Raw genomic sequence first — 15130 nt, forward strand, 5'->3', positions numbered from 1 at the left:
TGAACCAAATCTTGGTATCGGCAGGGGTTTTTTCCTGCATTTGTATTGTTATGTTCTCTGAAAATCAAATAGAGATCCTTAAGCTCAAAACTTTGAATTTTACGACTTTTCTTTCTCCTTAAGACTCGTATATTTCATGGGTTACTTATAACTTTCTTTCTGTTGTTACCAAAGGCAAGGGCTTCCTGCCCTCAGTCTTCACTTCTGCCTGTAACTGCAGTGGATCTTATTTTGCTGCTGAACCCACATGAACATGCCACCCTTTCTCCTATCTGCCTAGCCTTCTGCAACACTTGCTCATGTACTGTTTCAGGTTACTTCTTAACGGAATTTTGTTATTCACTATTTTCATTATATTGTGACCTTGCTGGGCTGGAGCAATAGCACAGCAGGTAAGGTGTTTGCCTTGCAAGCAGCCAACATGGCCGACCCGAGTTCGATTCCTCAGCCCCTCTCGGGGAGTCCAGCAAGCTACTGAGAGTATCTCACCTGCATGGCAAAGCCTGGCAAGCTACCTGTGACATATTCGATATGCCAAACACAGTAACAATTGTCACAATGGAGACGTTTCTGGGCCTGCTCGAGCAAATTCATGAACAATGGGAGGACAGTGACAGTGTTACCTTGTTTCCAAAGATTTTGAAAACACCTGTTCCTTCTCTAAGGCACCACCTCTACTTTCCCAACCTTTTGTCTCACCATTACAGCACAATGTTTTTTATCGCCAGGTGCAGACAATTCTGTTTGGTCACCAGTGTTTGGTGCCACCATCAGTTCCACAACCAGGTTTTATTTTTTTCTTTTTTTACCAATAAAAATGTTAAACATCTGGGTATGGAGCAATAGCACAGGTGTAGGGCATTTGCCTTGGATGTGGCCAACCCGGGTTCGATTCCCAGCATCCCATATGATCCCCCCGAGTACTGCCAGGGCAGAGCCAGATGTAACCCCTGTGCATCACCGGATGAGACCCAAAAAGGAAAAAAATGTTAAACATCTGAGGCATCTATTATAGAATAACAAATGCACTTTCCATTTTAGATATCTAAACATTTTCTAAGTTCCTCTGCACCTCTTCAGCTACATTCGTGAACTTTTAATTAATTACTTCAAATGTTCTTCCATTTATTTTCCTCTTTCAAACATCTACCAGTCCTGAAGGCATCAGTGCTGCTACATTTCTGTGAAAAAAAATGGGAGCTGGGCCGGGATGGTGAGGTCACAGGTTGGGGAAGGCAGGGGTACAGTGAAGGAGAGGGGCAACTCCAGAGACAGTGGGAGAGAAAAGAGTTCTATACTGGTGGATCTGGTGTCAGAATGCTGTTTGAATAATTCCCTACCATTATTGTAAAGCTGCAAATCACATGAGTCTAAATAATTTTTAAATTATTTAACTGTGACTATGTTTCTTAGAAAGGACTATATTAATAATCCTCACTTAAAATTCTGTCAGGTATATAAAGTGTATGTTCAATGTACTTTTGAGTGACAAAATATGTACTATATTACAAATTATTTCATAAAAATATGGTTTTCTTAAATTAAGCACTTGTCTTGTACTTCTTTTAAATAATAAGTATATTTAATGAATGGCTAGATTAATGAATGGACAGAGAAATCCAAGTAAAGAATTAAGCTATATCTGAGATTAAGGGTCCAAGGCATTCCCTGCGTATTATTTTTCTATTTATTGACACTTCCAATAATCTTCTAACTAGGGGGCCAAGCAAGTGAAAAACAGTAAGAAGTTGGACAAAATCTAGCATCTACACACAATTTAAGGATCTAAATTGCATACTACATCAAACAAGGAACAATATGGGAAGACGACAGATGTATTTGCTTATAAAACACCTTTACTGAGATCCAAAACTGAAAGCAAATTTCTCTAACTTAGAAGAATTAGACAAAAGTAAGTTACTTTTACCTCATCAGAACTAAACAACAACAGAGGCAGCACCAGGATCTGATCAAAGTCACTACCCTAACCACTGATACCATATTGGCTATGTATGGGCTGCCTTGTGGAACTAGGTCAGGGGACATTGATTTCACTATTCAACTGTGAGGCACCACTTTGTAAATGACACAATCATTTTTGGGTATAAGAGGTGCTTTAAATGTGGTAACATTATATCATTTCAGTTGTAATGATCATAATTACTTATTTCTTTTAATCACAACCCACTTAACCACTTTAGTACAGAGGACTAGTTCAAGGAGTTTAATTTTCATTCAACATCTAATCTTTGTGTTTACTGAAACCCTTCATGGGCTTTGTTTACTGTCTGCTTGCTGGCCTGGACTTTTGATCTTGCAAGACAAGATCAGACAGGGTCAGATAAAATACTGATTACTAGAATAAACCAGGCTTGGAGAAGTAACACTGGTTTTCAAAATTCTCATTTCTCCCAGCTTTTATTATTTTGCAAAATAAGCTCAAATAAACAAAATTAAGACAACTAGCAATAGCAATGCTAGAGTGATGACTGAAAAAGGAAAAGTGTTGGGAATAATTTTCCTTTCTGTCCAAAATATAGGGTTTGGCTACTTCCACTCATTCCAGTGACATTTATTTCAAATATTTTTTTATTATCCACTACTATTACTGTCAACTTTCAATGACCTCTTCCTTTTTGTGACTTAGTAAATATCTAAAATTGACTTGAACAAAGAATTCTGATAACAGTTAATAACGCTGTAAAAATATTTGATATAAGATTATTTTCTATAATGTACTAACTTTAATTAGAAAACATTTAAAATATATGAGCCCTTCTTTGTTATTCTTAGAGGATCCTATATTATTCTTATGATCAAAATAATATTATTTTGCTTGGGATCAATTTAAAGTTTCAGATGAAACTGGCACACAATTGCCACTGATGAAAAGTGATGAGAAAAGTTTATGCCGACTAGAACTAATGTAAAGGCATACTAAGGTTAAAAATGTGTTTTCCTAAAATGTGTAGAATTTACAGGGGAAAAAACTGAATACCCAAAAGCCTTGAAAATAATTTTGTATTAAGATGAAGGTTTCTGAGTCCTGACAATTATCTTGTTCAAATTAAAACTCTGGTATACTAAACAACTGACAGTTTGGGGCGGGTGAGGGCAAGGTGGATTTTGCTTGATTTTACTTTTATACATGTGGACCTTTTTATATATATGGCATTTAAGAAAACTAGAATATAAAATCTTTGACCTAAAACAATCATAATTTAAAATGAACAGCAATAAAAAGTAATACTCTCTAAATACCATTTAAAGCCTATTCCTTCTCCGACCCTCTCCATTTTCTTCAATACCAAAGACTCCTGGGAAGCAGGTTCAAGACTCTGGACCTTAAAACTAGAGTATACAAACTCTTTCTCTTCATCTATCATGAATTCACGCTAATGTTAACTCAAATATGTCTGTGTCAACCATGATTGTCTTTGAAATTGAAGGAAAAAGGTAAACAGCATGTGCTTTGCTATGATCACTAGGGAAAATAAAGTTAAAATGCAAAGCCAAACCAACTTAGGACTTTTTAAAGAGTAAGTGTAAATAGTTTAGCTATAATAACAACAAATTTTTAAAATGCGCATTAAAATGTTTACTTCAAAATTTAGACAATTCCATTTGTATACAGTTTTAACATCTGTTTTTAATGATATCAAATTATTGATTGTTCATTTTTCTCATATTTATGTAAGCATTAACTATAGAATTTGAAATCTGATCCTTTTTTTTAATCCTTCAGTAGACTTTTATTTTTGCCAGGTTTTACTCATATTTACTTTGATCTTTCAGAATATGTAATTATTTTACTGTTTATTTCTATGAGAAAAAATTGACCTAGGAGATCTATATGTGGCAATTTGTAACAGAATCACATAGCTTATGTTTAGGAAATCATGGTTTTGATTAAAAAGCAACCATTTAGCTCCCACTGTTTTATTAAAACAGACATTAGCAGATAATAGAGAACATATTTAACAATGTAGCTTACATTTTAGTTTGGAACATCAGTAAGTTAACATGAGATTGTCTTCTTTACTGATCATCAGTCAAGGTTCATATAGCTGGTAACTTTCAAATGAAAATGAAGTGGCTGGTAGTTAAGGAGTGATATGGAACTCTGACTCTAGATGCTCAGGAAAGACCACTAGGTAGACTTATGGTCCTACAACTACTAGTTTTGTAATTGAAACTCATTCTTTTTTTTCCAATTTGAAAACAGATAAACGCTAATAGAAATTAACACAAAAAATCATTCTTTTCTATTCTACTAGATAGGAAAACCTATAGAGCTATATCTATTCATCACATAAAGCTTCTATCAAATGAAATGTGTGTGTCGAGGCCCAAACTTCCTTTTCTCAGAGGGTCAAAAGTTAATAAAACACACATCTCTGGGTGTTTATTTTCTGTACACCATTATACCTGTCATGAATTCTTTGTTTTTCTTCCCACTCCTTTGGCTGATGAATCAACACCACTTGAACTGTTTTACGGCAGCTTGTGTTTACTTCACACATACCTTAACCTTCCCTTTTCTCCTCCTACACACACACACATACACACACACATTTTCAACAGCACTGACTAGCTCCATCTCTTTGAAGAGCATGTGTACACAGTGTCTGTGGTAGCTTCCTCAGGTACAGATCCTTGACCTCCTTTTTGAAATCAAGGTCTCAGTCTGCTTTTATAACACTTAAAGATTTAACTGTGCATTTACTATCCTGAAAAAAAAAACACAGAGCCCAAAGAATTAAATTTCTAAGACAGAAAGGAGAAAAGAAGACATAGGTGTTAATGTGTATGTGGACAGATGCATACGCATGCATGCACACACTCATGAGCACGCATTCTCTAGTGGCAATTCTGAAAACACTAGAGTGAAGGGCTTCTAGTCTTTCTGAATCTGTAATTATACTCCAGTCTACTAAAAGAGGACACTCTCCTCCTTTCTCTTACAATAGCAAGTAAATGGGCTCCAACAAATGACCTTGAAGCTGCATGACTCTTTTGATTTTTAGCCAAACAGGATATGTTCGAGCACTTTAACAATCTTATTTTAAAAGAAAAGCTTGGACAACACTTAAAACAATTCTATACCACACAATCATGTCTTACAATGTGAAAGAGTTTTATTCATTGTTCTGTATGAGAGTTAATATTAATTATCTTCTAAAGTATACTTGCTTTAGATATCCCAAGATAAATAGATTTTATCCCAAGATAAAATCTAAAGGATACTATGAATTTAATTCATTAAAAAATTAATTTTATTCAATTATCAATCATTTGACTTTCCTCTTAGTAGTTTCAACATTTTTATTTCCATATAAAATATCTTAGCAAAAAATATTCTTTTGTAACTAGAAATGTGACATCTATGCATGTAAAACTCAGTTTTTCAAAAGGCATTCTTGTAAACAAGTTCCCAAATATTCAAGAGCCAACAAACTACATCAACACTGTCTTTCTAGGGAAAACCTATAGGTAGCAAAACAAATAAATGCATCCTTTTATTTACTCAACATCTATTGTCATATTTGGAACTATAATATACACTTAGCAATATTATGAATACTTATAATAAAGTATTAAAAATGCCACAATCATGTGAAATATGGAGAAGGACCCTCAAACATCAACGTGCAATGCTATAAGAAATTTCTCTAATCCTCTCAAAAGTTGGTAACATTTGTTTAATAGTACTCAAACTGGTATGATAACAGAACATTTTATACAATATTAGCAAACTTACAAAGACAAATGTCACTGATATATTTATATAAATAAATGCTCTAAAGAATATTACATTTATTATATTAGAAATATTAGAAATATTATTATATTATAAATGTATTTTGCCCTAATTTTCTCAGGGATAGATATAATTCCATATATAATACTGATAGCATTATTATTAATTATAGTATTAATAATAATATCACTATTATCTCTCAAATGGGGATTTTTTTGGCCAGTATTTATATATTTAGTACTTATAGCTACCCAGTGATATAAAAACTTTTATTATTTCCAACTATCAGATGAGGAGACTGAGTTTGGTGACATTAAACAATATGTTCAGAATCATACAGCTAACAAAAGGAAGATAAAGACTTGAATACAAGCCTGCCTGCCAAAAGAGTCCTTTCGCTTTCTCCACTGCTCTAAAACTGTCTTCAAATCAACACATATCATCATTCCACCTCTAACCAAAGATTTCCTGGTACAACAATAATCATTTCAATCTGCTAACTGGCTCTTAAAACATTAGTGCTGATATAATATGGAATGATTACTTTTAACTTTACATACACATGGAAATGACTTACTGATTAAGTTTTTAAAATAGACACACCTATCTGAAATAAACCAATTTCAAAATACTTCTAAACATCTGGGTCTTTCACAGGTACTTTTTATGAAAACTGTAACCTTCAAAACTCATGCTAAAAATTTCATTTTTAGTTATAATAATACCATCTTAGATTAAGGCAGTTAATTTGGATCACTTTATGAAAATGTTTAAAACAATTACCTGTAAACAATTTGTATAAAATGTTATTAAAATGTATACCTAAAATTAGCATACAACTCAGGAAGGTACTACAAAGGGCTGGCAGGTAAATCTTGCATGCTCAAAGCACAAGCTCAATAGCTGGCAGCTCATGCTCTCTCCAGCTACCCCAGTGCTGCCGAGTGTGTCCTTGATAGCTTCTAGCAGTGCTGAGTTTCAGCTGTGTTTCACTGCCAGGTCCCTGCATTGAACTGTACAGCCCAATCAGCTGGGCCCCTGAACATTGGTTCACCACCCCCAGAGTAAAGCTTAAAAATTACTATAATTCCATAAAACCACTGATAAATTTACCTAAGAAAGCCAAAACAGGCCTTAACATAAAAGTCCGTTTACCTTTAATCTTCTTGTACTTCTTATACCATCTCCCAAACTCCTGGCACTTAGTTGCTGACACGTTGGCATAATATGTGCTATTTACAATGGATGAAATCATACTCTAAAAAGAAAAAAATAAAGTTACTTTGAATAAGTATGAATACTCCATTTTAAGAATTTAAGAAAGGGTACCGTCCACAGCATTCTCCTTTTTCTTTTACATTTAAAGTAATATATCCTGCAGCAAATCAAACTATCATCAAAGAAAGTAACTTAATTTACTATCCCTTTAATTTATGCTTTTAATTCAAAAGTATTTTCTTCAAAACATCAAATCTCTGCAGCGGCAAAGACGGTAGGCTCAGGACATACAGACTAAAGGCAAAGTGAGAAAATAGCCATAATTTAAGCACCAGAGCAAAAGGTAATTTCAGATGCACCAGCATCCATAATCTAAATAATGTCTTTCAGATGTTTCTGTTCCTCTTCCAACAGCAACAAGCTTACACCGCCAAGAATCTGAGAACATCCGTGCTACACACTCCAGAACAACATTTAGGGAAATAAGTTAAATTAATATAATTTATAGAAACGTGTGATTAGCACTTGTGTGAAAATTCACCAAATGAAAAAATTAACAGTGCTATTTTGGAGCAGGAGAAACTAAACATAACACTCATGTGTTTCAACCAAAATTGATTTAAAACTAAAACTTTCTGATTACTTAAGTACATGTTCCTTTTTACTCTTCATCATTCTCTCCCTCTTCAGTTCAACCTCTCAGCTGATTTGTTTATAATTGTGGTTAAAAGGCAAGAGAAGGGAAGCATAAACTGACATACCACTAAAAAATTAAAAAACTATAATTGCACACCTTGAATTAAATTGCCTACAGAGATATGTTTTCAGTCAAATGGGCATGTTAAGCCCAACATTTGTGCAGATGTTAACTTATACCTAAATTGACTGTGATGTCAGTGCAGATGTATAATATTTCATACATAGATTTCTTAAAATTTTGTCTGAAAATAAATAGATGCAAAAAATTCAAGAGATCCAAATGACCTATATCAGCTTTTATATTGTCTTAAAATTTTATCATTCTTTAAAATATGTATAACAGATATGGAGAGGTTTAGCAAAAATCTTAGAACATCTAATGAATTTCTAGAAAGTACTCCAGATAAAAGGATAATAATAACTCGTTTATTTACCAATTATTTACCAAGCTATTTCCAAGTTATTTACAATTCACCAGAAGATTCAGAGACCAGTAGACAGGCCTACATTAACTCCCATTCAAAACATTTCCATCTGTGAGCCCATGTACCCCCATTCTTTTTCTATCACTATGCAGTACTAGTAGGGAAGGGGGATGTTCACAAAAACCTCTTTGGCCTTTCCTCCATAGCAGATGGCTATTCTCCCCCAATTGCTGATCTCTGAATGACAATTCTGATCCCTAAGGGGAGATAGTAAGGATAACTCTTTTAATCTGAGGATATAAACACAGTGCTAGGAGTATAAAGACACAGGATCACCTGACTAACACAGAACTTTCAAAGCCTAATAGGCTGCCTTAGAGGATCAGTGGAATCCTAATCTCCCTGAGACAGCGTTCTGGTTTTTATAATATTAACACAGTAAGAAAGTGCCTTGGTGGTCTGGGCTTGTTCCCTCCATCTGATGAATTTTTCTCTCTCAAAACCTTGAGGAAAATGACTGCATCTTTTCCTTTTCCCTTCTATCTCATTCATGTCTGACATGGCTCTGGTATGGAATAGCTGAGTCACTAAAATTTAACAGATGAAAAGGGACAGAGATGAAATTTTGTAAATGCCAAGCTGAAATGTCATAATAATGAACATTTTAACATGAAAGCAGCCTAATAATAGATACACCAGTCACACTGGGTAAATGCCTTTGCCATCTCCATGTCGTTTGTAGAAAGTTATCCTCTGCAAAAACTTAGGCTATGCCTGCTCCATGGCAGGAGTCAGAGTTAACCTTCCATTGCAAAGTAATCTAGAAAAAGATTTAAATTAAAAAACATCACAAATATGGCCTGGAACCATTTCTCAATCTTCCTTGTTCAGAACCATTTCTCAATCCTCCCAATAGGAATAAGCATATCCCTATCACTCTGAACAATCTGCATTTCCCTCTCAAATTCATCCTTGCTCCTAAAGCATCTTAACTGCCACTGAGCCAAGAAGGAAGGCCAAGAAAGGTTATAAGATAGGGGCTGGAGCAGCGGGTAGGGCCTTTGCCTTGCACGCGGCCAACCTGGGCTCGATTCCCAGCATCCCATATGGTCCCCTGAGCATTGCCAGGGGTAATTCCTGAGTGCAGAGCCAGGAGTAATCCCTATGCATCGCCGGGTGTGACCCCCCCCCCAAAAAAAGGTTATAAGATAGCAAGAAAATGAGAGTATTTGGCTTTCAACAGGCTCCTTTTAGAGTGAAGTTCAGCTGACCCATTTTAAAAGGTGTTGACTACGTAGAGATTCAATAAAATGTGTTGTCTTATGTAAATTATTACAAATATTTTCTGCCTCTACTGAATACAGAACAAAAAAATTGATAGACATTATCCTATGACGAAACAAAGAAACTCTGTAATAAGCAAGGGTAATTTCTAAGATAATGAGAATCTTTGGTCATAAAAGGTTACCAAGTTTTGTGGCACATTTTATTCTTATTAACTCCCTAAAGGTCTTTACACAGAGCTTAACTCAAAATTCATTTGCTGATAAGAAATTTTATAATTCATCATTAGAGAACTTGTGATTAGCTTGTAATTAGCATTGATAAGATTATTTATCAAATGAAAAAAATTAATCGCGCTAAATTAAAAACAGAAGAAATAAATCTTGGGAGTATTCTATTTTATTTTAACTTTATTTATTTTTGGTTGGGGGTTCACACTTTGCAGAGTTCAGAGCTCACTCCTAGCTCTGAGCTCAAGGTTCACTCCTATGGGAGCTCAGGACCATGTGTAGAGGTAGAGACTCAACTAGGTTGGCTTTGTGCAAAAGACAAGGATTTTAACCTCTGTACTATCACCTTTTGGTGATATATTAGAAGTAAGGTCTTATTATATCTTACTAGTGCAGTTTTAAACATGAGCATGCAACACTAAATCACTATTATTTTCTCATAACCTGAATCTTAATCACTAAACTGTTCCATAATCTGGTACATACTGTTGCACCATCTAAATGCTAGTAAAAATCTTTAATATCAAAATATTATTCATTATAAATAAAATTAAAAAAGGGTTAATATCACAAACATAGCATCTGCTGACTTTTGTCCCACATACAGCAAAATTCTCCAAGGTCTCAGGGTAAAAAGAATCCAAATTCACCACATTTAATCCACTCTACAGTCACATCTTAAAAATATTTTAATGTACTGAAATCAGAATGTAACTTACAATCTTAGATGTATCTTACACCTAATGAGAAATAGCTATTGTGAAAAAAAGATGAGTGATGATTAAAACACCTCCCACTTACAGCTCTACCAAAAAAGATCCAATTACCAATTACTGCTTTTAGATATATGGAGAACTTAACATTTCATATTGCTTTTACCCAATAATTCTTGAGCCTGAAGTTTTACTTTAAACAAGATCACAGCCTCTGCTTCAAGTCAGGAGGCTACCAAGTCTAGTATTCATGTTAATAAAAAAGCAAATACTGATACAAATAATCTAAAAGAGATGTGCATTATCATTTTTAACAATATAATGAAAGAATTAGGCATATTGAGGACACAATTATGATAACTTTCATTTACTAAGCAGAATCCACTTTTCACCATGGGAGGCTGTGAAGAAGTGGGACCACGTACATATACCATGAACTACCATGAACAAACCCCCAAAGGTCCTCAAACATCAGCCTCAAACATTATATGGGCCATTATTTTAGACAAAATCACTTTATGAAAACATTCTATATTAAGATAAACAGGAATGGGGCTGGAGCAATAGCATAGCGGGTAGGGCGTTTGCCTTGCAAGCAGCCGACCCGTGTTCGATTCCCAGCATCCCATCTGAGCACCGCCAGGGGTGATTCCTGAGTGCAGAGCCAGGAGTAACCTGTGCATCACTGGGTGTGACCCAAAAAGAAAAAAAAAGAATAAGATAAACAGGAAGGTTTAAAATGCCTTCACAACTATGAAACTTTTTGAAAATGTCAGATTTCTTTATAATTAGTTATGAAATTTTAAATGGGAAAGAAAAACTGTTTCCTTGTTTGCAATTTTTCTGACACAGTTTGCTATTTATGTTTGAAAGTTATTTTATTTTATCTTTTTTTTGGGGGGGGAGTCATGCCCAATGATGCCTGGGACTTATTTCTGGCTCTGCATTCACTTCTGGCTGGGTTCGCAGGACCATATGTGGTGCCAGGGATCAAAACTGGACTGGCCATAAGCAAGGAAAACACCCTACCTACTGTACTATAAGTCCAGCCAGAAAAATTTATTTTTTAAAAATGAATGAGGTATTTGAATAATCAACATATACCATACTTAATCACTCACAAGTATGAACTGATATGAATTTCCTTTAAGTTAAACAAGAGAATATTATAATAGGGTTTCTACATTTTATTTTAGCTAAATAAATTGCATTACCACCTGTGAATATGTGTAATCCCATTTTCCAAATGTAGGGCCCAGCACCCAGAGTAAAATAGCATCTTGCCCAGAGTCATATAGCAGTGGGATGTACCATAAAGAGACACCATTAACACTATTAACTATTTCATGGATCTCAGAAGAAGGAAGGCTAATTTAAGGAGACAGAAATATCCCTTAAACTAACACAAGTTCAGAAATTGCTATTGTAGCAAATGCTTGATAAAATAAGAAAGTCACAAAGTTGTAACTTTATCTCCCTTGTAAGAGTTAATTAACAAGAAGCAATGAAAACTAAGAAACATAAAGATAATTTAAAAGCAGGGAAAGCAAAACAATAAACACAGGGTAAGTGACTTGCATAGCACAGTTGGAAAACAACAAGAATCTGAGCATCTTGTCTTCTCCAAAAAGAAAGAAAAAATAATCAGATATCCTTCACCACAGTTTTCTTGCATAGGGAGCTGTTTCCTTGAATGGCAATGATATACCATTAGGAGCTAAGTTGCAAATACAAAATATACTTGCTATTCTAAAAGAACACTCTTAAATCAAATTAAGTAACTATACCTTTTGCTGGTGAACCTACTGACTGAGCAAGGACTGTTCAAGTGAGAAACATGAAACATGAGATCTCACAGCTTTCCTTTCCAGGACCACGTGGGGAAGAGCAGGATACATGCAACAAATAATACTGTATAGAGACATTCTCTGCTTGTTTTCAGCCTCTTTATTCTGCCTTATGATATGCTACATCACACTAAACTTGAAATGATGATGATACTTCATTTAAGAAGAGTAAGGGCAAAAAAAAAGCTTATTTAGATTAATTCCTTTGTCATTTCATGTCAATTGGTAGCACGTTCAACCATTCCTTTCTATACCCATTGCTACACTATTGGAACTGAAAACTTTTGTCATTCTAGTTGATAAAACTTTGAGGTCAGGGAGTAAAAAAGACTACATTTGAGAGATCGTTGCCCTGAGTTGCTGCTGTACGGCTTGCTTATCTGATGGTGGCACCTTCATCTGTGAAATGTGAATGCTGATACCTGCCTCAGAGTGTGGTAAGGATTCAAAGAATGGTTTGTGTTGAAGTTCTAGCACACAATGTAGAGTCTGTGATGGTCTACTCTCACCGATACATGCAATCAATTCAAATATTCATCACAGTCGCCTAGGACATCATAGGAACATTCTTTAACGCAAGTTCAAGTGACTGAGCTTGAACTCAATCTCATCTGAAAAGTGACTGAAACAATCTTTGTCAACTAGTTAAGAGATATAGGTTACAGCCCCACCACACAAGTGAATTTAAGATAGAAATAAGTGAATACTTCAATATAACTTGTTAAAACACTATAGTTCCACAATCATTTATATGCAATTATACTCTATATTTTCAATGACCCAATTAGCTGTTTTCTTTCACACCTGATTGTGGAGGGGGGAATCATACACATATATGTGAGTGCTTTAATGATCCCAAAATGGCATGGCTTGCTTGTGATAACAGAAATACCTACCTTATACTCTATTTGTGAAAAAATCTACATGAATGCTCTATCACCATCACTAAAAATTCTCTTAACATTTGTGTATCTCAATAACTTCATTTTGTTCCTCGGTGATCTGGCTCTCAAATTTCACTAGCTACATGGATAGAGTTACTTTAAAAAATTACTTGGGAGCCAAAGATCTAGTTCAGAGGTTGAAGCACTTGTCTTCCAGTGGGCAATCCTGGTTCAGTCCCAGGTACCACATGTACCCTGAGCATGGCAGGCACAGTACTGAAGACCTCAAATTTCACTGAGTGTGGTCCAGGAGGTCCCTCATGCATTCTCAGGCACTTGCAGGCTTGCAGGCCTGACTGCCCAAAAATTTCCATAAAGAACCTCAGGGACTCATAAGTACCACTCTGAGCGCCCCCCCCAAATATGAATATACACATATATTATTGATTAAATAAAACCATACCTAAATGTTAAGTGAAATAAGCCAGCAAAAATAATAAATAGTCCATGATTCTACTTTTATGAACTATCTAGAGCAAATTTATAGAGACAGAAAATAGAATAGAGGTTATCAGGAGCAGGAAAGGAGAACAGAATGGGAGAATACTTTTTCATGGCCACAGACTTTCTGCTGGGGTGCTTTAAAGTGACTATAGACAGAAATGCCGTTTGCACCACATTAATGAATCACTGGGTTTTAAACTCAAACTGTTGCAATTATAAGTTTCACATCATACATTTTTGTTATCCACAGGCACAAAAATTTAAGAAAATATAATGTCACAGAGAGTATATTAGGAAGCAGGGTGGGGGAGGGATTGGAAAGTACATGCATTTAAAATTTTTTTATTGTTTTTGGCTTTCATTCTGAGGCCATACCCAGCAGTGCTCAAGAGTTCTATGCTCAGGAATCACTCTTAGTGGAGTTCAGGGGACCGTATATGGTTCCAGGAATAGAACTGGGTCAGTCACACGCAAGGCAAGCGTCCTAACCAATATACTATTGCTACATGCAGCCCAAAATATCTTATTCTTATAATACAATTTTCAGGTAGCTAGATGGTTTCATTTTACTTACTGTTTATGGTAACAGATCAGCTAGACAAAGGTAAGTACTATTAGGCCTTTCTATTAAGGAATCAAAACTCTAAAGATCTCAAGCATTGTCTTTCAACTCTTAAGAAAGATGAGAAAACCACAAGGAAAAAATGTGACCATTATGTTTCCAAATTAGAATGCTTAAGAGAAACCCACTTAACAAGGGAGATCTGTGCCTAAAATATGGTAAATCTGAATGCTTGGGACAACCAGTGTGGCGGAAGGAAGAGTCTGGAAGTGGTGACTCAGAGGCATATCAGAGGATGAGGAAAAGGCTGGCAGCAGCACCTAAGCACATTCTGAAAGGTGAAATCAAAAATAAATACACAGATGCACAAACATAACCTACACTTTCCAAGCATGTGGTCAGACAGAAAATAGCTATAACACAACTTCCCTCCCTTTACATATACATGCCTGGGACCACAATTATTGCCCTTTTTGTGGACCTTTATATACTTTTTCTCTACCTTTCAGGCTGTTCTTTTGAACTGTAAGTCACTGAGGTGTTAAAAAATACACAAGGAAAGAACCACTCCTTTATGCAACTGCGAAACGTGAGTGAGGAAATAATCTGAGATGTCGAGGCTTGAATAATCAGGAAGAATTTTTTTTCAAAAGCAGCATTTTTTAAATCCATGTTCTGTCCATTTGAAAAAGCTTAATAACCTACGTTTTTCTTTTAAATAATAATATTATTCCTTTAAACTCTTTCTCTGACTGTCAAACTGAGACTCTCTGTCATCTTCACACTCCAACCCAGCACACAAAAATCTACTTGACTCTTCACTAAGTTGACAGTAAGGTTGGCAAATTTGTGGAAAATATATTGCTATTGATTCCTCTTGCCCAAAACAAAAACTGGATTATTTTTCATATATGTAGGTTGAACTTCAAAAACTGATGCACCTGTTCTATGAAAACACAGTAAAATGGATTGTCAAAATTCTCTATCCATACTGACACACAAT

At 35.2% G+C, this 15130-nt stretch overlaps 1 protein-coding gene across 2 annotated transcripts in view; it reads right to left on the reverse strand.

Moving 5' to 3' along the window:
- SATB2 (SATB homeobox 2) overlaps positions 1 to 15130 on the reverse strand; it is a 214319-nt gene that overhangs the window by 102074 nt on the left and 97115 nt on the right. For both annotated transcript variants that reach the window (XM_056111859.1, XM_056111860.1), the window contains one exon: positions 6917 to 7019. In XM_056111859.1, the coding sequence (XP_055967834.1) occupies positions 6917 to 7019 (103 nt within the window). The remainder of the gene's footprint in view (positions 1 to 6916; positions 7020 to 15130) is intronic.

This window comes from Sorex fumeus, unplaced genomic scaffold (genome assembly GCF_029834395.1).
Source record: "Sorex fumeus unplaced genomic scaffold, SorFum_2.1 ptg000014l, whole genome shotgun sequence".
Taxonomy (NCBI): Eukaryota; Metazoa; Chordata; class Mammalia; order Eulipotyphla; family Soricidae; genus Sorex; species Sorex fumeus.